The 24017-nt window shown below is 46.8% G+C and overlaps 1 protein-coding gene across 26 annotated transcripts in view; it reads left to right on the top strand.

Moving 5' to 3' along the window:
- The window catches only part of FHOD3 (formin homology 2 domain containing 3), a 334599-nt gene that overhangs the window by 144793 nt on the left and 165789 nt on the right, over positions 1 to 24017 (top strand). For all 26 annotated transcript variants that reach the window (XM_084888812.1, XM_084888811.1, XM_084888807.1 and 23 more), the window contains exon 5: positions 3117 to 3222. In XM_084888812.1, the coding sequence (XP_084744938.1) occupies positions 3117 to 3222 (106 nt within the window). The remainder of the gene's footprint in view (positions 1 to 3116; positions 3223 to 24017) is intronic.

The raw sequence follows: 24017 nt of genomic DNA, 5'->3' as shown, positions 1-24017 counted from the left end.
CCACACCTGTTCTGTAGTGTTGGCTCGGGATTCTCAGGGATGCTGTTTCTACTGTTTATTCATTAAGCAAATGTTTTTAAGCAGCCTTTGTCCACAGCTCGTAGGCAAGGGAGAAGGTGTTTGCCACTAGAAGTTTATAACCTGTCTGGAAGACCACCCATGTGCACACAAAACAGCTGTAAACCACAGAGCAAGGATGCATTGGGGATTGAATGGGTTACACAGGTCGTAAGCTGTCTGGGACCTCGATCGCTTCTCACACCCATGAGCCTGCCTCTCCATCATCCCTTGTGTTTTATAGGTGTGGAGGTTCTATTTGGAATTAGGGGGTAAACAACAACAACAACAATTCGAGCCATTGCCCATTTGGATTGCATTGCATATTCCTTGACTAATATGCATTAAAAAATGATCACAGGTTAATGCATGACTCTGGTAGAATATTCTGAAATGCAGTGTAATCACTTATTCGTTAGTGTTAACATTTTGATTTCATTCTTGTTGTTTCAAGAACCACTTATTAGTGCCTATATATTTTAGGATATGTGTTTTAAAAGCTAGTACATTGCCGATTTGGAAGATACTCTCCACATTTACTATCCATACATTTTTAGTTCCTACAGTGCCTTATCTACATATGTGCATACCGTTTACTCTGGGTTCTGAATTATTTTTATAAACACCATCTCCTCTGTCCAGTGTTTTTTTCTAGGTACTTTTTCCAGACAGTCAACCCGATATTAATATTAGTGATTAGCTTGAGTGGTTTCTTGAGAGCTTGTTCTCACTTTTTCACCATGAAGTCATGTGTGAATCTAGTTTTAGTTAAAAGTAATAAACATTGTTACATGCTTGGAAAAACCTTCTGACTAGACATGAGCTCATCTAAATGTTCACTTTTCACATATGCTGGTGGAAAAGGATATGGGATGGAGAGAGAATTATTTTTTATTTCCTTTCTACATAGGAGTGTAAAGTAATTTTCCAAAAACTCATGATATTGTCCCATTTTCTCTTGCTTTCCAAAGCCATGATTATCTTCAAGTCTGAACTAACACAGCTGTCTCTCATTACCCCTCCGGGGCACAGGCCTGCTCCCCCTCCCCCGGTGCCCTGTGAACGCGGGGAGCGCTTTCTTGGTTCAAAGGGAGCCCAGGCCTGGCCTGCCCACATTGAGCTCACGCCCTCCATCCGTATAATTGGAAAATGCCGTAAAATCCAAACGAGGGGCTGATTTAACGGAGAGACTGGAGGAGTGTGCCAGTGCGCCTACATTATTTTTTCTTTTTTTGGAGATCAACCAGGGTTGCTGACCATTCCTAGAAGAGTAACCTTCCATTATTCCATTAAGCTTTCTACTATTTACATCACTGAGGGGTTTTTTTTTTTAGGTTTTTTTTTTTTTTTTTTTTTAGTTTTGCTCGGTTGTTATAATTGAACAAGAATGTTCCAGCCTTATCCTGGTTGTGTTTGAGACAAGGCACTGCCCGACCGAGGGAATCTCCCACAGCAGTAGAAGGAAGATCCCTCTCCTACATTTGCACAGAGGTGGCTACCAGAGGAAAGGGTGCCCTGGGGGAGGGCGAGGGACATCGGTGCCTTGGCCACTCTCACTCTTGAGTATTGATCTATAAAGAGAAGGGAGGATTAGATCAGTGGTTCTTGAACTGGTCGGCCTTTAGGATTTCCTGGGGCATTTAATAGCAAAGCTGGGCCTCCCTCACAGAAATTCTGGTTAAGTCCTCCGGGGAAGGGTCCTGCTTCCTCTTCCTTTTCAAAGCTCCCAGATGATCCTAAGTGGGCTGAGGCCCATCTGTGCACCTCCCAATCACCTGGAGGGCGTGGTAGCCACAGGACCCTGGGCTCCACTGCAAATTTCCTAACAGGTAAGTCAGGGGTAGAACTCCCAGGTGACCCTTTTGCTCCCCATGGGTCTGGAGACCTCTCTTTGTGAACTACTGAGTCGATGACCTCGAGGTTCCTTCCCTGGCCTGCCTTCTGTGAGCAGGGCTGCAGGACACCCACAGTGGCTCTTCGGGAGGGTGGCACTCTATTCCAGATCCATGCAGGGAACTGTGCTCTGCCTCATGCTGGCCTGGCAAGCCCACAGCTCAGGAGATGGAGAGTCTGCTTCCTTATGTTCTGATACCATTTCTAAGGCCTTAAGGAGGTTTCAGGGGGTTTTGAACCATTCACTCGATGGTCTGTGCTGCTGTTGGATGCTCCCTCTGTTAAACGCAGCAAGCTTCATGTGGCTCATGCCTAGGGACCCGTGAGGGTGCAGAGCTGGCTGGTTTTTGAAGAATGAGAAACAGAACGCTATAAATATTCCTGACAGTCAGGGATTCGCTTGCTTTATCTTTATTAGATTGCCCAGAAGGCAATCCTGGGTCTTTGGCAAACAACAATGCGAAGACTGGTTGTAAAATTCCTCTGGCAGCAGTTGAGATGCTTCATTTGAATAGAGCAGAACAATCTCAGGGTCGGTCTGGCTTCAAAGGCTTGTGCATAGTTTTAACAGCACAGTCTGCATGGAGGATGGACCGGGACAGGATTTGAAGTTTGTGGTTTTTTTTTTCATTCATGTGTCTTTTTAAAAAATTTTATCTTTATGGTTGAAAGTATTACAGATGTTTCCTTAGTTTTTGTTGTTATTGTTTTTTTCCCATTGACCCCCCTCCTCCCCACACTTGCCCCTACCAAACCTTCACCACACTATTGTCTGTGTCCTTGTGCTATGCATATCCTATATAATAAAAGCCTAATATGCAAATCGACTGAACTGTGGAACGACCAGTCGCTATGATGAACACTTACCTACCACCAGGGGGCAGATGCTCAATGCAAGAGCTGCCCCGAGCCAGTGGGCACCACTCCCCGATTGCCCCACCAATTACCCACAGATCAGCCTTGATTGCCAGCCGGGCCTAGGGACCCTACCATGCACAAATTTTGTGCACCGGGGCTCTAGTATGCATATAAGTTTCCCAGTTGATCTCACCTCCCCAACCCCCACCTTCACCTCCCCTCTGAAATTTGTCAGTCTGTTCTCTGGTTCTATTGTCTCTGGATCTATTTTGTTCATCAGTTAATTTTTTTCTCTCCTCTCCTGCCAGGATGACAAGGATTTGGTGCATGAATTTGTGGTGGCTGAAGGTCTGACCTGTTTGATCAAGGTGGGAGCTGAGGCCGACCAGAACTATCAGAACTACATCCTGAGGGGTAAGTTCCCACGGGCCATGCAGCAGCCAGCCCCTGCTGCAAAGGAGGCGGGGGGAGGGAGGGTTTTCTCCAGGAAGTTCAACACCCAGAACTTTTAAAAAGGCTTGGATTAGGAGTAAGATGATGAAACCACCCTGTAGCAAAAGATGACACCTTCATCAAGCCTCATCAATTTTGAAGAATTAGCGACTGAGCTAATATTACTAACTTTCATATGAAATCTTTTCTGGCTCTTAAGAAAAAAGGATGTACTATGAACTAGGTTCTTTGTAATCTTTTTTATGGTGAAGAAGGGGACACACTAAGTGGCTTTGGCAAAGTCTGCATTTCAGCAGAAAGCCACCCAAATCCAAAGAGGCCCATTTCTTTCCGGGAAAAGTATTTTCTCCAACTTGAGTTACCACCAGAGCACGTGTCAGAGTGCACATTCCTCGCCGGGCAGATCCTTCTGCTCCTGACTCGCTATGTCTGGGGTGCTCCCAGGAATTTGCATCATAAGAAGCAATTCTGATATCTCCCTCCATGATTTAATTTTTATAAAGCAATGCACATGTGGAGTTGGGAGTGGTGATTATTGTTCCAGCTCATAAAGCTAATGCTCTTTTCATAGTTACAGGGTTTTTTTTTTTTTTTTTTTTGATGCCCCTTCATATAAACCCCAATGTTATTTGATCCTATAAGAAAACCTGTGAATGTATTAAGGTGGGAATAACTAGGTCGGACCATATGAAATCACTGTTATCAATAGTTTTGACCTATCATAAGAGAAATTTAACATAGTTTAATATTATCCTAATTTTGCAGCTAAAAAAATCTAAGATGCCAGGAGCTAGAATGTTTGTCTAATAAAATCAGTTTTGCTGGTATGCGGTCACATTGGGGTCATGCCCAGGCACTGGGGCACAGCCAAGTCAATGTAGGCTTAGCCCCTCTTCTGCACATGTGCCCTCTTCTGTGATCCTATAAGGAAAAAACCTTCCTTTCCTTTCCCTCGGATGAAGGAAAAATACATGCAATGGCTGACTTAATATCGAGTGCCCATGGTTAGTTGGAGACAGGCAAAATGGAGCTATCTGCCACAGTTCCAGTTGCGTTTTACCCTGAGACGTGTCCTGATGTTCTGAACTCCCTTTTCCCTAGTCCTGGAGAGCCACTGTCACAAGAGGCAAAAGCAAAAGAGAAAACCTAGGGCTCATTTAAAAAAAAATTAAGGACATATTTTCAAGTCAGTGTGAGTGGTTCCTATTCCCTTGGTAAATTCCAAATGTGTGTGTGCAAGCGAGCTTCCCCGCCTCTGGCTTTTCCAGTTCATGGTGTTTGTAAGACGAAGGAGCTGTCTCATTTGGTTGAACTTCAGTTTTCTCCTGGGTTTGTGATGGATCCTCATGACAAGTTGTCAGTAGACAGGCTCTGTGGGTGCATTGAAGGATTTCTGCCCGCCATATAATTAAGACATTTATGTGGAAACATTTGTGGGGTGTGTAGACAAATGAACCAGAACATTGTCCCGCATGGTTGCTTTCCAATGCAGCTGTCTTTCTGTGTCTGAGGAGATGGTGCAAGCCTTGATTCTCACCCTCATGTCCCATTCACACTAGTCCAACACCTCACATAGGGGAAGGCACAGAAATCTGGGTGGAGGACGTTCTCCTAGTTTATTTTCAAGGTGACCTATAAATATGGATGTTCATAAGTTGAAACACATGGAAGGAAATATACTTAAAATGGCCTAATTCTGAATAGGGAGTCCAAATTGACAAATTTTCATGTTTAAAGTATGTATCATTTTAACTTTAAAAAAGAAGTCTTCTCTAGCCAATGCTTGTGTGAACATATGTGTGCACACACCTCTATAGAACTAATATTAAAACCATCTACGTGGTGATCGTCATTCTTCTAACCTTATCTAGGAGTGTATATGTGCATTTTTTATTGAGTCATCATCAGTATAAACAGCTACATTTAAGGCTGGAGAGATGGGTAGGGCTCTGCCAGCTGTAGTCAGCCTCCTTTTATCAGCAAGGTAAAATTCTTGTCAGAAGCCCCCTGCAGACATCCCATGGATTAGAACTGGGTCACATGACCAGTATAGCTGCAAGGGAGGCTGGCAGAGTGAGTATACGTCCTCACTTAACGTGTCTATAGTTTCTTGGAACTGTGGTCAAACCGATGAAACAAAACCAGTTTGACCATAGGTAATTGATATAAACAAGAGTTAAGTTCCTATGGCATCTCATGAGTGTTATAACAAAATGATGTTGAATGAAACAGTGTTACTCAAGGACATGCTGTATTTTATTTCCTGGACTCTGAGGGGTGGCAGCAAGAGAGAAAGGCATGGCTTTGGATCTGAGGGTTACCAGTGCCTTCCATGTAGAGGGAATTAGGAAGAAAACAACTCAGTCTGGATGAGAAAGCCTGCTGGAGGGCAGCCATGGGGTGGCCCGGTTGGAGGTGGTGAGAGCCTCACTGCTGCCCAGGGAATGGTTGGTTGTTTAAGGGGCAGAATAAGCTTAATGGCTACACAAGACCCCGAGCCATGAATTGAGTGAATTGTCCTTCGTGGCAATGAAAGGTGGCTTTGACGTAGAGTACCTCCGCCAGGCGCTGTACCTTAGGGAGTGTTTATCATTAAGCTCATGGTGGTTTATGACTTGGCAGTGTTCTGATCTGTAACAGAGGCAATTACCAATGTTTACGAATCAGAAGGTCCAAGCACAACCAGGGAGAGCCCTGTCAACCGCCTGCTGCTCTCTGGCTGTGCAGAAAGTGCCCTGAGGTAAGACCCTGGGCAGATAGCTCTTCCTCATGTGGGGGAATGCTCCACGTTTCCATGGCCAGCACTGGGCCTGGCCTTTAGACGTGGCTTTCCTAGGAGCGGCCATGTATGGGAGGCAGAAGGTTCCCATGTGTTTCCTGGGACACGAGCATGTGCGCCACGCCCCTCCAGGTGACAACAAGGTGTCTGTTTCAGGGGTGGGGAGATGTGTTTGCATGGTTGCCTCATATGAGCTAAATCTTGGAGGACACGGGGTAACCAGGGCGCTTATAAACCTCAGCACATTTTGAAGTATTTGACCGAAACGCGTGCCAGGAAAGTACCTTCTGAGAGCTGTAAATGACAGATTGAGGGGTGTGACTTTTGTGTTTTTATACAAGGAAACTATCATTTTTCCTAGGCCACATGTGGAGTCACCCTTTCCTGACTTTGAACAACTTCTCATGGAGGTTTTTTCGGTCTTGATCACCGGCCAGGCGACATTTGCGATCGGGATGACCTTCACATCACCTCTATTTGTCCAACCGTTTTTAACTTTATCACCCTAGATGCAGATCAACAGAGAGAAGCTGGAAAGAGTCTCAGTTTTGTAATTCACAGTCTCTTGGGGAGCACTCAGCATGCTAGCCGAGGTTACGCGGAGTCCTCAGGGGGAAGTACCTTGGTTGTGGTTTCCATGGGGAGGCAAGGGAAGGAGATTTAGGAGTGGCCAGTGTGAAGAATTTTAGTGGGCCCTGGTTTTTTTGTTACCTGGCCCTGGGTGATTCAGGTGGGAATGTCATGGTCTAGAGTGTGAGAGCCCACAGGGCAGGTGGTTGGGAGTGTGGACTTGAGCTGCTGGGCAAGGGGAACTGACTGGCCTCAGCCTGGTCAAGATGGCATTCCAGGACCCCTGGTGTGACAGCCTGCCCTTGTGGCTCGGTTGGTTGGAGCACATTCCTACGTTGCAGGTTTGATCCCCTGTCGGGCATGTGTGAGAAGCAACCGATTGATGTTCCTCCCTCCCTCCCTCCCTCCCTCCCTCCCTCCCTCTCTCCCTCTCTCCCTCCCTCTAAGATCAATGGGAAAACAAAGAACATATGATGAACTGTGTGCATGCATATGGGCCTAGCCAGTGGCCATGGACAACAGTGGGGTGGGGGCATATGTGGAGAGGAGTTTGGGATGGGAATGGGGGGATGAGGACAATTATGTGATACCATTATATATATATATATATATATATATATATATATATATATACACACACACACACACACACACACACACACACACACATATAAATTAAAAAAAATATGATGCGGTGGTTGATTGTCCAGTGCCATGGAGGAGTTCCTGCAGGGAGTACCTTAGGACCCACTTGGTGTGACCATGTGCAAGTCCCCGGATCCAAGGGAAACAAGCGCAGTTGGAGAGCCCACTGCTTTCCACATCTGCTTTTAGAACTCGTTTAATTTATCTTTATTTTTGCACTCGGCCCTCTGTCAGCTCCCCTTGTAAGGCCCAGGAATCCGTTGCTTTTAGTAGAGGATGCATCTGCTGAGAAGCAAAGATAAGTTTTGAGTTACGGTGTAGCCAAGTGCTCTCCAAAAAATGTGAGCCGGCTGCTGGGAATAGGTCTTAAATGTACAACATGTAGAAATAATATTTATCTGGCTTATTATTCTTGGATGGTTATAGCTAATGATCTAAAGGCTGGGTTTTTTTTTTCCCCTCGATAGACAGTATTTAATATAAATCTCTGTGGAATTTGTACTCACAATTATTCTTATTGCAGTAAGACCTAGAGTGGTATCTTCTTGGGAACTTAAACTTTCCACACACACGCTGAGCCTTCAGCTGTGGGCTCTGCTGGCCCTGGGCTGTGACAGGGTAACTGAGACACAGCCCTGCCCCAGAGGCGCTCCTGGGAGGGGCTGGGCATGGCCGGTCTGTGTGCTTTATGGCACTTGTCTTCTGTGTTTAGGAATTGCATGTAGGTGATATGCTTTGGGGAAGAAGGGAGAAGCAGACACGGAGAATTAGTCTGACCAGGCACCTTTCATGGAGAAAGTTGATTTTATCCTAGAGCAAATTATTTGTGAATCATAAATCACACCTCAGTCATTACAGAGCTGGATAAGGTCTTAGAACTCCTTTAGCTTGACCCTCAAATTTTAGGAGAAAATGTCAGATATTTGTTTAGCCCCCCATAATATGTTTTTAAAAATATTTTAATGGTTGCCAATATTAAAAATGGGTTATTTAATCCAGATTTTAGACCCCCCCCCCCCAAACTACAACCTGAGAAATTCAGAGGCTTGCCAACTACCACTTAACTATATTTCGGCACAAGAAAAAATTGCCTTGCCTGTTAGGGGATCTCTTAATGAGGATCAGGACTTCGGGACAGATGGTTCCTGTTGGCATCCATGTCATGAGGACCAGAAATATTACAGACTGCGTAGGAAGAGATTTTATGATGCTAGAAGGCAGTGGTGCAAAGTGATCAAATGCTAATTAAACCAACATCCTCCGTCTCAGAAACACTGGAGCGCATGTGTTGGGATTTCAGAGCAACAGAGGGGAGCGAGGTTGGGTTCAGACTCTACACGGTAGTTAGGGAGGCGCTCAAACTAGTCCCAGGGCGAGGACTTGGGAGAAGGGGGAGCTGCTTACTTCCTGAACTGAGGCCAGAAGCTCAGCATCCTGTGGCCCACGGAACAACCTGGCCTGACTCCTACATCCCCGACTCTGGCCCTGGGGCTCCCCTGCTGGCCTGGAGGAGCATGCCTCCCTCCTGCCTCTTGCTGTGAGCTTTCTGGCTTCATCAGGATGTCAAGCATCAATTATGGCAGCCGCATGGCCCAGTTTTGATGTGGGTGACGCAGCTGCCCCAGTGGACTCTGCCACCAGCCCCTGGAGGTGGAGGCCAGGGTGGAGGATGAGGTCCTTTCTCCCTTGATGTCTCCCTTTGCTGAGTCACTGTGATGGAGGGAATCTTGTCAGCTGGCACAAATTGGCAGCCCTTGGGACCAGGGAACCTGCGGGCATTTTGGTTGCCAATCTGTCATGTTAAATTTTAAAATAGTCATGAACATTTAAAATTGGGAGATTTGACGTAAATAAGTGGATATATGGCTTCCTGTGAAAAACTGAACACTTGCGCCAACACAGGTCCTCATTGCTGCGAGGCCACAGGTAGCTGGAGTTGGAGGGAGCTGCCCTTGACTTGGGACGCTGGGCTGTGTTTACCACAGTCCCCACCACTCCCTGTTGTCTGCCTCCTAGGCTGCTCCACTTATTCTGTGGCCTTTGTGCCTCCTGACTAACGACCTCACACTCTATGAAATGAGAATAACAGTTATCTAAAGCTGAGAAGCCTGGCTTCCTTGTAACTGGGCAGCCATTGTCATTGCTACTTCACCCACTTGGTTCTCCGGTCCAACACGAGTGTTTTCTTTACCCCCCCACCCTTCGCCCTGGCATTGCTGCTCAATACGTGCACAGCTCAGCACCGTCTTCCGCCCCTCCCCCTCAAGCCCGTCTGTGATTATCTAAGGATGGACAGCCTGTCACTACACGGACAGCACTGTCCCGTCATGGGAATGGAGGCAGAGAGTAGGCAAAGCACTCACTGAGGCCAGAGCTGCTTGACAAGTTCCCTGCTGGAAACTGGCTGCATTGGTTGAACTTGCTGTGAGGACAGCCAGGCTTTCATCTCCGTCCTAAACTGTGCGCCTCTGAACCCACCCGGGGCCTGCAGCGATCATTCCTTATTGCCTTTGTCATTCCTGGTGACTAGGGCATACTTATTCCTGCCGATGAACTTCATAGTCCATCTTACAAAGCGATTTGTAACTTTGGTTGTCCCCGAGTTAAATCTGTCATTTACTGTGGGAAGCATTGGCAACTTCATTTGGAAATTCAAAACGATTGCTTACGTGCACGTCCATGTCCCCAGACAAATCCCTTTCGAGGGCATCTTCCCCACCTCACTCTTGGGTGTGATGTCTATTTCATTTTCTTTCGTGAAAGGATTTTATGCATATCTCCTCATGGTACTTGTTTGTTGTTTGTTTATTTTTGTTTATTCACGTTTTAAGTGGGCCTGATATTTACCACTCGATACAGGGAGAGGATTCTCTGGGGACTTTTCCTGTTTATTTTGTAAGCTTGGTTTGGGGATGTCAGCTCCTACAAAGGGCCCTTCTCGCCCTCCATGGGTGTGCTTTGCTTCCATCAGGGAAACACTGGAGTCTGGGGGCCTGGATGCTTCAGCGTGGCGACCACTTAGTGACCACAACGAGTTTTGTGTGCGACGTCCCCTCTCCCGGAGGGAGAGCTAGCTGCCTCTTCCTCTGTGTTTCTAGGTTTCAAACTCTTCCTGTGAGCACGTGCCTGGTCGCAGGCCCGCTGGAGATGGATCTGCTGGTTCCGGGCCTTCCCCAGCTGTGGCTTGTGGGCTGGGGAGGCCCGAGAAGCTGGGCCACTCAGAGGTGGGGGCCTGGTCTTCACTGTTTGTTTGTTTTTGTTAGCCCCATATTTGTCGAAACCTCTGCTGTTGGCATCTCATGTTCTCAGTGCCCCAGCATTCTGACCTCGGTCTGACCTTTTTTGCTCACCCACTTGGCATGCTATCGGGGATGGGGCCACCAGGTTGAACCAGCCACAGACCAGGGCCAGGAAAGCCACAGTCCACCCGTGTGGGGAGGGAGGCTGAGTCACTCTTTTTGGTGCTGTTGACGCGTGGTGACAGAAAGGATACCTGTCAGTGTCCCATCTTTCCACCTCCTCCATCCCCACCGTGCATCAGGCCAGCACCCCTCTTTATTTTAGAGAGAGTTGGCTGCCTGCATGCCAGTTTTCATGCTTAATGCCAGGCACATTTTAGGAGCTCACTGGACATTGGCTGAGGAGAGAAGAGATGAGGGATAGAATGTCTTCAGGGAAGAGCAATCATGATCCCAAGGAAGATGTGGGTTTACACTGAGAATCAAAGGCAGCCTGGATTTGCTAACCGGAAGCTTAGCTCACCAGATGGTTTTGTTTCTGAGACACTGGAGCACATATTGATTTGTTTTAGGTACTTAGAAAAAAATGCTAAATTATTGAATTTTCTTTTTGATAACTTTGTTAGTTCAATAGATCAAGATGGTATGTATCTTGATTTTAACTGTCATGCCTTCTGAAGATAAAATCCATACAAAATGGATTGTACTGTATAACGCGTTTTTATATTAAGGAGTTCTCTACCTGCCTCTGAAACAGATGGATTGTGAATTCCATGGTGGCAGCATTATCATAGCCCTTGTGGTCCCAGCTCTAGTCTGATCCTGATGCCTCATAGACATTTAACAGCTACTTGATTTAAAAACTTAAATGAGTGAGTGAATGGGAAGGTGTGCTTAGAGCCATGCCATGGAGTCTGTCTTGGTTTTAGTGCTTTGTGAGTGTGGGTAAGTGCATACTTTATACTGGGAACTGGGTATGCATGGTCAGAAGGTACAGAACGGGGAGACAGCAGTGATATGATAAAGGTTGACGTGTAATTGGGAGGATTTTCATTTGATTGGTTTTCAGAATCCTCATGAGCTCAACCATGTTATCCCTTGCTTCCTTTTCCCTGCCTCGCCTTTCCTCTGCTCCTTAAGATTGGACTCCCCTAAAGCCACTCCTGTTCTAGGTTGACCTAACGTGTCTGGAGCCAGTTCTCACAAGCAGAAGAGTGACCCATGGCCCCCACTGCACACACTCGTCTCAGACCCTGGAACACTACGAGGGCTTCCTGACCATACCAGAATTAGAGCTCTACTTTGACCTACCCAGTCACCCTGCCCTTGGGACTGGGCTTGAGCCTGCCAATATATAAGTTGGGATAAGTTTAGATGTAGTGAGATATGTAGGGTTGTTTTTGGAGACAGGGGCAAACTTGTTGTGTTTAAAGGCAGATTAGGAGCAACAAGCAGGAGTTATAGGGAAGTGGTTTTTGACTGAAGACAAGCTGCTAGAATAGGGTTGGAAAATTAGTTGATTTCCTTTGCCAACGTAAACTGATCAGTGGCGACTTTCTGGAGCTCCCTGCTGAGGATTCTGAAGCCACATCCAGCATCAGCAGGAAAGAGTGCCATGGCTGATCTGCGATGGCTCTCAGAGTCCTGAGAGGTGGGGGGTGAACACAGAAATACTATATATGGCATTTGCTTATTGTGGGGAATACTGGGCATTTTCAGAATGCTTGTTGAGTTGATTTAAGACAGGTATGTGGCAATTAGTATTCTTTTTTCAAAAAATATATTTTATTGATTTTTTACAGAGAGGAAGAGAGAGAGCTAGAGAGCTAGAAACATCGATGAGAGAGAATCATTGATCAGCTGCCTTCTGCACACCCCCCACTGGGAATGTGCCTGCAACCAAGGTACATGCTCTTGACTGGAATCAAACCAGGGTCCTTTCAATCCGCAGGCCAACACTCTATCCACTGAGCCAAACTGGTTTAGGCAAACTACAGTATTCTTTGCTCTAGGATTGCTCCAGCAGGGGCCAGAAGGCCTGTTAGGGCTGTGAGATTTGGAGTAGGGTACGACAGGACGACCTCTTAGACCTCTTCCAGCTCTAAGATTCTGTGTCTCTGAGTAAAATAGAAAAAGAAGAGGGATGAAAGCAGAACTGTTTGGCTCCCCTTCTCTATGTTCTGTCTTTGTTGCTATAGGGTCTGAGGCTATCACCAAGCATACATTGTCCTGTTTTAGCATCAAAAAGGCCATTTGGTTACATGAGATTGGGCCTAGCCAAGTTATGAAAAAGGAAGGTGAGCTGCCTTAGTCATTAAGGGGCTGTTCTTCATGCTGACCTGCAGAGTTGTGAAGGCTTAGCGGGGTGAGTATTGGCATATATCTAGGAATTCACATGTACATGTTGAGGTCTGGAGACAGTGGTAGGTTTGCTGCTTCTCCAAAACTTGAAAACTGAGAGCCAGGATGTTCACAGAAACCTCAAGGGGTTGGGCTCCTTGGTCAAAGCAAGGCAGGACTGGAGAAACAAGCAGATAGTCGTGAGGAAAGGGCCTCACACAGGGCTGCCTTACTGACTTCCCTGCTATCTACTCACACTACCAACTTGGTCCAAATGTTTTCTTTCCCTGTATGCACCTAACTGCCCCACATCCTTCTTTCTAGCTCTTTCTGCCTTTTCCCAGCTCTTCCAGGTTTTGGCTGGAGGGTTCCATAAAGATTAACCTCCCCCAGATTTGAGATTTCATTGCTTTTTGTCAGCCCTGGCCCCAGTTTCTCTGTGGTTGAAGCCCTCAGTAAGTAAAGGTGAGTTGACTGTTTCATTTATTCATCAGTGAGTGTGACTTGAGGGAGTAAGTCACTTTGGTGTCTGAGGAGAGGGTAATGGAGAACAGCACAAACAAAATAATTACAAATGATGCTATTAAGTTCAAAAATAAGGTGCTAAGAGGAAGGATCTTAGACTATAACACATGCATACTATGGTAGGCAGGATCTAAGATGGCCTAAAGACTTCTTTTTTCTTTTTTCTTTTTTTAAATGTTTTATTGATTTTTACAAAGAGAAAGGGAGAAGGATAAAGAGTTAGAAACATCAATGAGAGAATCATCGACCAGCTGCCTCCTGCACAACCCCCACTGGGGATGTGCCCGCAACCAATGTACATGCCCTTGACTGGAATCGAACTGGGACCTTTCAGTTCGCAGGCCGGCGCTCTATGCACTGAGCCAAACCGGTTTCGGTGGCCCAAAAGATTTCTGGCCCCCTCTCTACACCCCATGTAACCTTCTCCCCTTGAATGTGGTGGGAACTCTGATCATGGGACCATGATTAGGTCACATTACGTGGCAAAGAGAAAAGGATTCTGCAGATGTAATTAAGGTCCCAAATCAGTTGAGTTTGAGTCAGTTAAAAGGAGATTCTCCTGTGTGGGACAGGCTAAAACAGGTGAGCCCTGAAAAGAGAGACTAAATGTCAGAGACACACTCTCTTCCGTTGACCTTGAAGAAGCAAGCTGCCATGATTTCTACAGCTGCAAGGAAATGAAGGCTGCCAACAACCACATATGCTTGGAAGGGGACCCCAAGCCTCAGAAGGGACCACAGCCCCAGCTGACACCTTGATTGCAGCCTTGTGAGACCCCGAGCAGAGGACACAGCTGAGCTGCGCCTGGACGCCTGCCCCATGGAAATTGTGAGATAATGTGTGTTGTTTTAAGCTGCGAAGTAATCTGTTACACGGCAATAGAAAACAAATGCAGTTACATACAAAAAAGTGTAATGCAGTGCCATCTGGACATGCTAACCTTGGTACAGAACACTATGGGGCCCCAGCAGAAGCAGGGGTCGTGGTGAAGGGGGTTTAGGGGGAGGTTTCACAGAGGCAGCATCTTCTTAGTTTCTCCCTGGGCCTCTTAGGCAACCAAAAGCCATCCGTCCAAACTGAATTCCCCTGCTCCTCCCTGCTGCTTGTGTGAGCCTCTCACAGGGCCTGATCAAACCCTTCACTCTGATGGTGGGTACTCATTTGGGTCTCTCAAACAACAACAACAACAATGGTGGTGACATCCATGCCCAGGCCACTGAAGGACTCTCTCCTGCACACAATGAGTAACTAAAGGGGAAGATGATTTGGAAGAAAATTCAGTATTTCCAGTATGCCGGTGTCATGAGAGAACATAAAGACTGGGCTGGGCTTTAGGAAAAGAGGGGAGGTTGGTAAGCAATCACTTGGGTCATCTTGAGTGATCTTGCCCAGGAGCTAGCGACAGGTACCTGGGCCTAAGGGCTATGGAGCAAGTCTTGCTTCTCTTCAGAGGTGCTTTTGCTCATCTGTCTTTGTATCCCCATCCTCCACTCCTTCACGCATCCAGCACATGCCCAACGAAGAGAGCTGCCGTGGGAGGGGAGGGCTCCAGCCGAGGCCCCTCACCACAAGGAACTTGGCAGTGGTCTTAGGATAGGAGCCATTGAGTAAAGATGGATATTCAGAAAAACACTGTATTAAGTTAGGTTTTGGATGAAAATCCTGAAATCCTGTTTCTTTTCCCTCTCAACTTTGCTTGCATCAGCATTGTTTCCAAAGGTGGTTGATAGATTTTAAGTAGTTCAAGCCTGTATCATCCATTTCAGAAGACATGGGTAACTTTTTTAGCTATTCTTTTTCTCCGTCCTTCAAGATGTTTGCTTTTCATAATTCAGCTTTTCTTTCTTTATGGAATCAGCTTAACGTATCATGTTTCATGGGAATTTCATAAAATATGAAATGTGGTACTTGAATCAACGGTTCATTCTCATGTTGGCAAAACACAGCCCAAAGGTTCCTAGGCATTATCAGGCTTGAAAAGAAAGGAAATATGTAATTTTATGGTTTTGTTTTGGAATTCCATGCGGATTACCAAATCCCTCTTACGTCAGTTCAAGTCCAAATGCGAAAGGGGGTTGGCACCGGCAGGGCTGGCCCATGGGTAAATTAGAGTGGAGATGGCAGTGACTTTCCAGGTCTGTTGAGAAGCACTGTTAGCTTCTTACCTGGTTGGACAAGCAGATACTCCGTGGAGGCCACGGCTGGGTGCTGTGGCCCTGGGCAAGGGGACAGTGCCTACTGGCTGCTCTTCCATCCCTGGTAGAGAGATCCTGGGAGCATTTTCCAGCCTAAGACCCTCTGACTGTCCCCCCCGGGAGCTGTGCCTGGTTAGTGTCTAAGCGAGGTATGCTGTGGTCCTCTCTAAGCCAAAGGGAACAGGTATATTATCATCTGTTCTAACTTGGACTTTCTGACTAGTCCTGCCCTGAGGAAATAGTACACTTCCCTCATCAGAAAGCATCTACTGAAAAGGAACTGCAAGTACCCTGGGACTGCTCCTTGAACAAAATGATCAGAGCTTCTCTCTCCATGCTGTCTTTGCAGGCTTGCTGGTTGTAGGCCACTGTAGTGGTGGTGGTGGTGGTTTGGGGCTATTTTTCCCATGTGGTTGACAGGAAAGGTGGTCGGCACACAGGAGCTTCCCACGCCCGCTCTCTGTCACCATCTGGATCTCCTGTCGCTGAGTGCAGTGGTGTCTCCTGATGGTCACTGCCAGGAGCACTGTTTGGCCTTGGCACATAAACCAGCCAAGGGCCTGCTCGCTGTCTTGGCATCTGGCAGTGGGACTGAGAAGACACTGCTACCAGGTGTACCGGTTAATAAGGAGGGTTTTGTAATAAAAGAAAACACGATAATTTCAAGAGAAACATCTAAGTGCTTTGTTCAAAGTAATGTCCATTGCTAGCTACATATTTCCCCCATGTTTCAGGTAATTTGTGAATGCCAGCCAATAGAACTTTTCTGTTTTGAGGCAAACCATTCAGAGACCCAATATTCCACTCCTTTGTACATTAAAAATAAAAATAAAAAAAGAAATACACACACACACACACACACACACACACATATATATATACAATCAATTATATATATATATATATATATATATATATATATATATATATATATAATTGATTTTCTTACAGAGAGGAAGGGAGAGGAATAGAGAGTTAGAAACATTAATCAGCTGCCTCCTGCACACCTCCTATTGGGGATGTACCCGCAGCCAAGGTACATATCCTTGACTGGAATCGACCTGGGACCCTTCAGTGCATAGGCCGACACTCTATTCACTGAGCCAAACTGGTCAGGGCTCCTTCATACATTTCAAAATGCTGCTCAGAAAGTGCATGTGCCATCAATTGGAACAAGTGGTCATCTGAAGGAGCAAGGTCTGGTGAATACAGCGGGTGGGTTAATACTTCCCAGGCAAGATCTTTTAATGTGTCTTTAACTGGTTTTGAAGTGTGTGATGGTGCTTCATCATGAAGCAAAATTACTTTATTGTGTCTTCTGCCACATTCTGGTCATTTCACTATCAAAGTATGGTTCAAATTGATTATTTATTGTCGGTATGGATGGGTATTAACAGTGTCACCTGGTTTTACCCTGTTTCCCAGAAAATAAGACAGTGTCTTATATTAATTTTTTCTCCCAAAGTTGCACTAGGTCTTATTTTCAGGGGATGTCTTATCTTTCCATGCGCTAGGTCTTATTTTCGGAGGATGTCTTATTTTCGGGGAAACATGGTAGAAGCTCATAATACACCACACCTTCCTAATCTCAGCAAACGCAGAGCATTGTCTTCTTTCTGAAGCAATTTTGGCCTTGCAGTTGATGTTGATGGTTGACCTGGATCAACCCATGATTTTGTGCATTTGGGATTCTCAAAATAAATCCTCTTCTCATCACTAGTCACAATTAAATACAAAAAAAGATTTTCTTTCATGCCACTGAAGCAACATTTGACTGATGACTTTTTGGTTTTCCATTTGTCTTTCGTTCAGTTGATGTGGCACCCATTTTCCTTCCCTTAAAATCTTTCCCATTGCTTGTAAACGATTGGAAATCGTTTGCTAAGCAACATTTAATCTTCCTACAAGTTGATTTTGAGTTTGACATGCATCTTCATCCAATAATGCTTGTAATTATTGGCCTTCAAACTTTTTCGGTTGACCTGGACGTTCTTTGTCTTTCACATAGAAATCATCACTTTTAAAGAGTTTAAGCCAGTGATCACAAGTATCTTGAGATTGGAGCATGTTCACCATAAGCTTCCCAAAGTATTCAGCATAACTTTTTCTTCAAAATAAAGTAATGAATTAAAACTTCCCACAAATACTCTCTGGTGTTTTTTTTGTGGTTTTTTTTTTTTTTTCTTTTTGGTATGAAATTCAACATTTTTAAGTATAAAAATATCTATGATGTTAACACCTTCAGAAAATTTGACTTATGAAGTATTGAAGTTGTTGTCAATACAACAGAATAGCCTACATATCAAATTGCATATAAACATATATGTATTGAAAAAAAATCCCCATTATTAACCGGTACACTACGTATGTCACCTCCACACTTGCTCCGTGCTGGGGTGCATGTGAAGCTGAGTTAAATGGATGTGTCTGAATCCACTGGGAGGGGAGGGCTCCACCTCATCCCTTCATGCAGGCTGACCCATCTGCCTCCTCCTCCTCGGCTTCCTGTAGGGTTTCTCTCCACCATTTGTGTTACCCTTCCCGTGAGGCCTCTGGGGCCATGGCCTTCCCACCTCATAGAACATTTGTAACCATTTGTCCCCCAGTCCTCCCTGACTACATTGAGACCACCTTAATGATAAGACTCTCCTTCTAATTTTCACCTTTTCCCCCCCCCCCCCCCCCCCCATTTCACTCTGAGCCGGACCCTCATGCAGTGCCTGGTGCTTGCTAGGCCCTTCAATAAAGGAATCTACCAGTAACTGTGGCCCAGAGGATGTCAGGGAGACAACAAATCCAGGCAACATGGATAAGGCAGAGAAGTCTTAGAATTAAAAGCTGGAAAAACAGGAGAAAAGACCCACAAGGGAAGACCAGGACCATAGCCAAAGCCATGTCCATGCACATGTGGGCAGTTCGATGGGACCTGGGCATTCCTGGTTTGTCCATTCAGTCCGCCATATCAGATACTGTGAGCCAGAAATGACTGGCCTGGTACTGGGCACTGGGATTGGTTCGCTGTAACACAGAGCTCTTCGTCCCTGATTGGGGGGGTCCCGTGTCTCTCAGAACGGAGTCTGTTTCTCCCTGAGCAAACGGCACTGTGCTGAGAGAGCCAAGGGCAGTGCAGAATGTGCTGGCTCCCTCCCCTCCAGGATACAAGCTCCCTCGCCTGGGTACCTGCGCTGGTGTCTCCTGGCTCTGTGGCTTCCCCTCTGAGCCTCCAGCTGTGAAGGACATTCGCCCCAGTGGTCCTCGGGGGGGCCGGGTGATCTCATTGGCTCTGTGTTTACGCAAAGCCAGCGTGCTGTGCACAGCCGAGTGCCTTTGGCTTTCTATGTTAACTAGACCTCTTACAGTATTAACAAGAGAACATGGCTGTTTTGTCAGATGATGCCTCGAAGGCGCTAGCTGCTGAGAAAAAGTTGACTTCATTGCCCAGCTTCTGTTCTTTAGAAAGCTGGTCTTGTGTACGTGACGTCACCTATTTCGACACCTGCTTCTGTGCCAGTGTGCCATGCCAAATCACCAATCACCCAGCTTCTCACACACTCACTAGCCTGCTGATGGATTGGTGTCAGCCAGACAGAGTGCTGCAGTTCGTAGCGAACTCCTTCTACTCTCGGGGGGATCCCGACCCAGGCGCACGTCACCATCATGTGCTGCAAGGAGCTTGTCTGCAGGCAGATTGCGTACCTGGAGTTTTAGCTCTCGGCGATACTCAGGCTGGCTTTGGATGGTGCTTCTCTAGACATAGCTGAACGCCAGAAAGCTTCGCTCTGAAAATCCTATTGCCGGGAAGTTCCTGTGGTTGTTCTGGAAATGGGGCGGTGTTCAAGGACAATCGGATTAAATTCAGATTCCTTATCGGCCAGGTAGACTCTGACGTGTGTGTGATGTGTCTGCTGCTTTTGCTTAGCTGAGTACTAGTCCTACAGTGAGGCGCTTCTAGTATGTTCCTGCTGGGGATTCGGGAGCCGTCCACTCCAGCCACTCTGTTTCCGGCGGGAGAGCATCTTCACCAAGAGGCCTGCTTCTGCCCCTGGAGAAACCTCCCCGCCATGCGGCGTGGATGCCGTCACTGGAGGGCAACCCTGAGTCCCTCCCAAGCCCCAGATCGGGCCCCTGCTGTTTATCCTCCAGAACTGTAATTTGGGACATGAGCATGGCTCTGTAATTTTAAGGCTTGAAGTACGGAGTGTCTCATTTCTCCTCGCAGTGTGAGTATCACAGAGATGGCCACGATTCAGAATGTCTCCCGTCTCACTGGGTGGCTCAGTTGGATGGAGCATTGTCTCCTACACTAAGGTTATGGGTTTGATTCCTGTTCAGGGCATGTACGGGAGGCAACCGATTAATGTTTCTCTCCCATATCAGTGTTTCTGTCTCTCTCTCTCCCCCTTGCTTCCTCTCTCTCTAAAGTTCATTAAAAAAAGACGTATTTTTTTTAAAAAAGAAAAACATCTGCCCTAAAGGAACTGTGCCATGTGGAAGCTTCTAGGTGAGGCGCCGTATGGATGAAATTCATTCACAGATATTTATTGAGTGCCTGCTGAGGGCTGGGCCTAGAGAGAGAGAAGTAAGATAAAGGCCCCACTTATCTATCAGCAAAAGCCCACCCCTTTGTCCCCAGGGGGTCAGTGTTGAACAGCAGAATCTCTGGGGGTGTTGCAGGCCTGAGTGGCAACTATCCCAGCTAGGAGTGAGGAGGGGGCAGGGAAGAGATGGTAACAAGTGAGGTGGGTGGTGAGGCTTAGGGGTAGGAGGCCTGTGTGACTGGGATTGGCAAGGGGACAGGAGAATAAAGGTACAAGGGCAAGGGACAGCGTCATTCCTGACTTGCACTGCTCACCGCTGGGGGTCAGAGCAGGCGTGGTGAGGCTGCAGGTAGGACGGGGCCTGGAGGTGCAGGGTGTGTGTATCCTGTAGGGAAGCTGGGACTCAGGCGTGGGGTGGGGGCGCTGGACTCAGGGTGAAGTGGAGGAAGGGACAGCTGGTCTTGGGAGGGACTGGTCCTCACCCAAGGTGACCATCAGCGATGGAATTTTATTGTGCTTCAGAAATTGAGCATCGACCTCTGCAATCACCTTGGGTTATTACTGTCCATCAGTGTCTTCACAGATCTCACCAGTGCCTTCAAGAGATGTGCAGGAACTGAGCCACTTGCCTGTTTGTCTTTTCCTGTTGTGCGAAGCTCTGCTGAGCCCAGTGGTTCCAGAGATGTCCCGACCCCTCTCTCCCTGCCCGCACAGGAGAGGGGGTTGTTTCTCTGATACTACAAACCCCAGGTTTTTACTTGACTATAAAGTTGCTGTCCTTAAAGGGCCATTCAAAACACGGAGCCCGTCTGTGCAAGTTTGCCCACCCTGGGAGCAGTGAGCCTGAGACTGTGCTGGGCCAATCAGAGCCACTTTGATGTTTTATCATGGTTTTTTTTTGTGTGTGTGTGTTTCTTATTTTACTAAACTCATCCCACTGTTCCTTCAAACTCCATCCCACTGCTACCCTTGGAAACTCTTCCCCCCACCACCACACCCAGATTAAAAATATGTGTTATAAACAAACAGAAACTTAGCAATACCGAACAATGGTACCTGCGATACTGGGCTGTGAGCTAAGATACAGGCTCGGTGGAGTTGGTCAGTGGCTTGAGTTAAATGTGAGTTTTTCACTTTCCACCAGTAAAGTCTCCAGACTGAAAACTTCATCCCAGCTTAGGAGACCCAGCATGGGTCCCTGAACTGGGGTTTCTCAAACCCGCCTGCTCCCGGGGGCCTGCAAGCCCAGACTGGGGTGCGGTCCCTGGTCCCTATCCCTTCGCTTTCTGCCCCCAGCAGTCACTTCCTAGTGACTTTGAGGAGAAGTAAAGGGTTAATCTGAGGTCTGAACACTTGAAGGTCATCAACAGTAAAACGGGGTAGGGGGGTGCGTAGGGGGGGTGGCTCACAGAGGGAAGCCGTTAGCAGGAATCCCTTTATTTAGGTCCGATGTTATGTTATTTTGCCTGAAAACAGAAGAGGCCTTAGAGGAAAACTGTCTGAGTTAGAGGACAGTTTAAAATGCACTTGCCTGCTACTTTTAAGCTAGAGAATAAGCCAGTGGCATGCTGCTGAGTTGTGCTGTAATGGTCAGGCCCATGTTTAAAATCCACATATTTTATTTCTCTGATTGCCCTAACAATATCTCAATTTTTTTTTTGCCATTTTATTTATATTATTAATTTATACCAGAGGCCAACAAAGTTTTTCTGTAAGGGACCAGCAATTTAATATTTTAGGTGTTTTGGATCAAGAAGCGAAATTGAGGATATTTAAGTGTTTTTATGAAGAGAGAGAAAGCAAATTTGCAGACTTTTTATTGACTAGGTTCAAAATATCCTATATAATAAAAGGCTAATATGCAAATCGACCAAATGGTGAAAGGACTGCTCGCTATGACATGCATTGACCACCAGGGGGCAGACGCTCAATGCAAGAGCTGCCCTCTGGTTGTCAGTGTGCTCCCACAGGGGGAGCACCACTCAGTCAGAAGCCTCCACAGCAGCGCTAAGGATGTTCAACTGTTGGACATCCCCCAAGGGCTCCTGGACTGTGAGAGGGCGCAGGCTAGGCTGAGGGACCACTCCCCTGTGTGCACGAATTTCATGCACTGGGCCTCTAGTAATAATAATAATAATTGAGTGCAATGGTTTTGTAACTCAAATTTACTAATGATGCAAGTAAAATTTTGGTAGGGGGAGATAACATTTCTTTAATCTTTAAAGATTAACTGAAGTTCAAGACTTGTATTTCCTGTCATCAAATTGAGTGCAAATATTTACCTGTGAAAAGCTGTTCTCAGCCCATAGGCTGTCCAGAAACAAGTGGTGAAGCAGATTCGGCCTGTGGGCTGTGGATTGCCGACTCCTGGTTTATACAAATGATGGGCTTGGAAAATGCATCCCTCTTCCCACCAGCGGGGCGAGGTAACGGCCTGGTCTGACACAGATGCAGCGCTCTCTAACTTCCTGGCCTCGCCATGCTGATGGACGTTGCAACACCTTGGTTTTAGATCATTGATCTGCGTGTGATTTTACAGGGAGGTCTTGGTGACTTCCCGTCATTACCAGAAACGGATGGAAGGAAGGTGGTGCCCCACTGAGTCCACGTAGGCATTTCTAATAAAATCAGCGAGACAGGGTCACCCTCTCATTCTTCCTACATGTGCTCGGTTGGCTGCCTGGTCTCCTCCATCCAGGCCCTGTGCTGGTCCCACATGTGCACGCATGCTACTGCCCTGCTCCTGTGACTGCAGCCACCTGCCCTGAGCCCAGACTCCCCGCGGGCAGCAGAGGCAGCATCCCCCTGAGGATCAAAGCCGGGAGGAGGAGGAAGGCCTGGTTCCCACACTCCTGTCTGCTCTTGCTGCTGGGAGGCAGCATCTCCTGGCCAGTGGGGATGCACTAATTCTGCCAGCAATCCTGGCTCGGGTGCAAAAGCCTGGGAAATACTCCTTTATTTCCCCTTAGTTCAGCTAAAGTAGTGTAATTTTTCAAGTGGAACATTTTCTGGAATTAACAGTATGAAAGGAAAGAAAAACAAATGTTGAGAAAGGTAGATTTACAGAATCCGAGTTTGAGTAAAGTCTAACCTGACTGAAGTCTGACCTGGCCTTGGCTTTCCTCAGAGCAGGCCTCTCCCTGCTCGTTTGGAAGCGGAGGCCTCTGCCTGCACGGCCGCCTGCTGCGATTGGTGGGTAGTCAGCTGGCCTGTCTTCCTGCAGGCACAGCACCAATGTCCCCACCACAGCCACCATGTTTTTACTTCAGGGTGGGGACTCTGGCCAGTGAGAGCCTAGGAAACTCCATCACTCACACTTGCCGTGGGCCAAGGACCCCAATTTTCTGTGTTTCTTGGCATCCTCATTTGTCGCCATGATGTCAAACGGTTGCTCTGAGTTCCTTCACTACCCCATCTGGTCTCCTCCTGGCAGTTCTCCACACTAGTGTCAGATGGGGAACATTCATCTCCCAGGATTCAATGGGGAGTTGGGGGTCCACCCCTCCCTGGTGGCTAGGAGGTGCCCTTCCTTTTCTTTGCTGGGGTGGGTGGTTCCGAGAAGGCCAAGTGGACAGTCAGGACTTTTACTACTGCCCACTTAAAACAAGACAAAGAAAACTTCCAGAGACAGAGAAAGACATGATGTAATGATGGAGAGTTCAACCTGCCAAGGAGGTATACAATCCTAAATGTAGATGCACAAAACAATGGAGTTGCAAAATACGTGAAGCAAAAACTGGTGAAACTAAAGGAAGAGACAGACAAATCCACAGTTAGTTATGGTTTGAGACTTTAATACCCTTCTCTCAACAATTAGAATATTGGAAGCATATAGAAGAATTCAGTGTCACTATCGAAAATTTATAGAATGCTCCAACCAATAACAGCATAATTTTTTAAAAGGCCTATGGGATATATACTGAGA

This window comes from Pipistrellus hanaki (genome assembly GCF_964339955.1).
Source record: "Pipistrellus hanaki genome assembly, chromosome: 6".
NCBI lineage: Eukaryota > Metazoa > Chordata > Mammalia > Chiroptera > Vespertilionidae > Pipistrellus > Pipistrellus hanaki.
The sequence above is the reverse complement of the archived record's forward strand: the minus strand, read 5'-3'. Positions and strand labels throughout refer to the sequence as shown.